General features: G+C 37.1%; 1 protein-coding gene across 1 annotated transcript in view; it reads left to right on the forward strand.

The window, feature by feature from the left end:
- LOC109190596 overlaps nt 1-1,138 on the forward strand; it is a 2,749-nt gene extending 1,611 nt beyond the window's left edge. Inside the window, exons 2-4 of the mRNA XM_019341118.1 lie at nt 1-373; nt 735-752; nt 950-1,138. The exon at nt 1-373 is cut by the window's left edge and continues 824 nt beyond it. Of these exons, the coding sequence (XP_019196663.1) occupies nt 1-373; nt 735-752; nt 950-1,138 (580 nt within the window). The remainder of the gene's footprint in view (nt 374-734; nt 753-949) is intronic.
- The last annotated feature ends 339 nt before the right edge of the window (nt 1,139-1,477 follow it).

Below are 1,477 nucleotides of genomic sequence, written 5' to 3' on the forward strand. Positions count from 1 at the left end.
GAATAATTTGTGTGAAGCATGGAATAGCACTATCCTTAATTTCAGAGACAAACCTATTCTAACTATGTGTGAGAAGTTAAGGATTTATCTTATGACTATGATGCAAAAAAATAGAGAAAGAATGAAGTCTCATCCAATGAAGATTTGTCCTAAGATATGCAAGTTGATGGAAGAGGAAAAGGACAAGGCATTTAGGTACAGCACTTATAAGTCCAGTGAAAACATTTACCAAGTAGATGATGACAACTTTAAGGCCTTCACCGTGGATTTAACACAGAGACAATGCAGTTGCAGAAGATGGGATCAGACAGGCATCCCTTGTAGTCATGCCATTGCAGCTATTAGAAAACAAAGAGAAAGCCCAGAAGACTATGTACACCAATGTTATACAGTGGAGTCATATTTAAGAGCATATGAGCCTTCAATACTGCCTATTTTATCTTCAGAGTTGTGGCCCAAAACAAATCTGCCAGCTCCACTACCCCCAAAATATAAGGCACAACCTGGGAGGCCTAAAAAAAAAAAAAAAGAAAGATCAACCCAGTTGAAGAAACCAAGAAGACCAGCATAGAAAAGACAAAGAAAATAGGGGAAGTGAAAAGGTGCAGGGTTTGTGGAGTCAAAGGCCATAATAAAGCAACTTGCAAGGCCAAAGATCCACAGGTACTTAATTGCTCAATTTCATCCTTATGTGTGACTAGAACTAGCTAATGTGTAATACTATTGCTTTGTAGGTATCTGAGATGGCAGAGGTAGTTGCTGGATAGAGTGAGGTACAAATTGATAGCCAGTTTGAGGATATACAAGTTGAGACACAAGTCCCATCTTTTGTACTTGATGAGATGGTAATTAAATGGTCATTTACTTTGAACAGTTTGGAAGGTAAGTAAATGATCTAACAGTTGGTTGTTATGGAATTCATGAGCAAATGACATCCCAGCCATCACAGGTAGTGCAGAACCAAGGCCCTCCACTCTCAAATTTTATTGCTTCACAACTGCCAACTGGAAGTGCTACTGGAAATGTCATCACAAGATCAGGGAAGACCTATGTTACTGTTTCAACCCTACAACAACAGAATGCAGCCCAGAGAGAGACCAGAAAAAAGAGAACAACTCAAAAGAAGAAGCAAAACTGACTTTGGTCTAGTTTGGTCTATTTTGGTACAGTAAGATGTTTTGGTAAATTTTTGTACTAGGCTGAATCTAATCTTTTGCTAAACCTTTGTACACTTTGGTCTAGTTTGCTAAACTTTTGTACTAGGCTCAAGTCTTTTGATAAACTTTTGTACACTTTGGTTTGGTAAACTTTCAACAATGTTTAGTTTGTATGGAATTAATGCTGTTGCAGTTGCAGTATGGAATTAATGCTTAGTTTGAGGAAATTAATGTTTAGTTTGTATGGAATTAATGCAGTTGCAGTATGGAATTAATATTTACACCATTTTACAGTAATGAGTTTGGTATGGAATTAATAT

The sequence above is a fragment of the Ipomoea nil genome, unplaced genomic scaffold, assembly GCF_001879475.1.
Source record: "Ipomoea nil cultivar Tokyo-kokei standard unplaced genomic scaffold, Asagao_1.1 scaffold0202, whole genome shotgun sequence".
NCBI lineage: Eukaryota > Viridiplantae > Streptophyta > Magnoliopsida > Solanales > Convolvulaceae > Ipomoea > Ipomoea nil.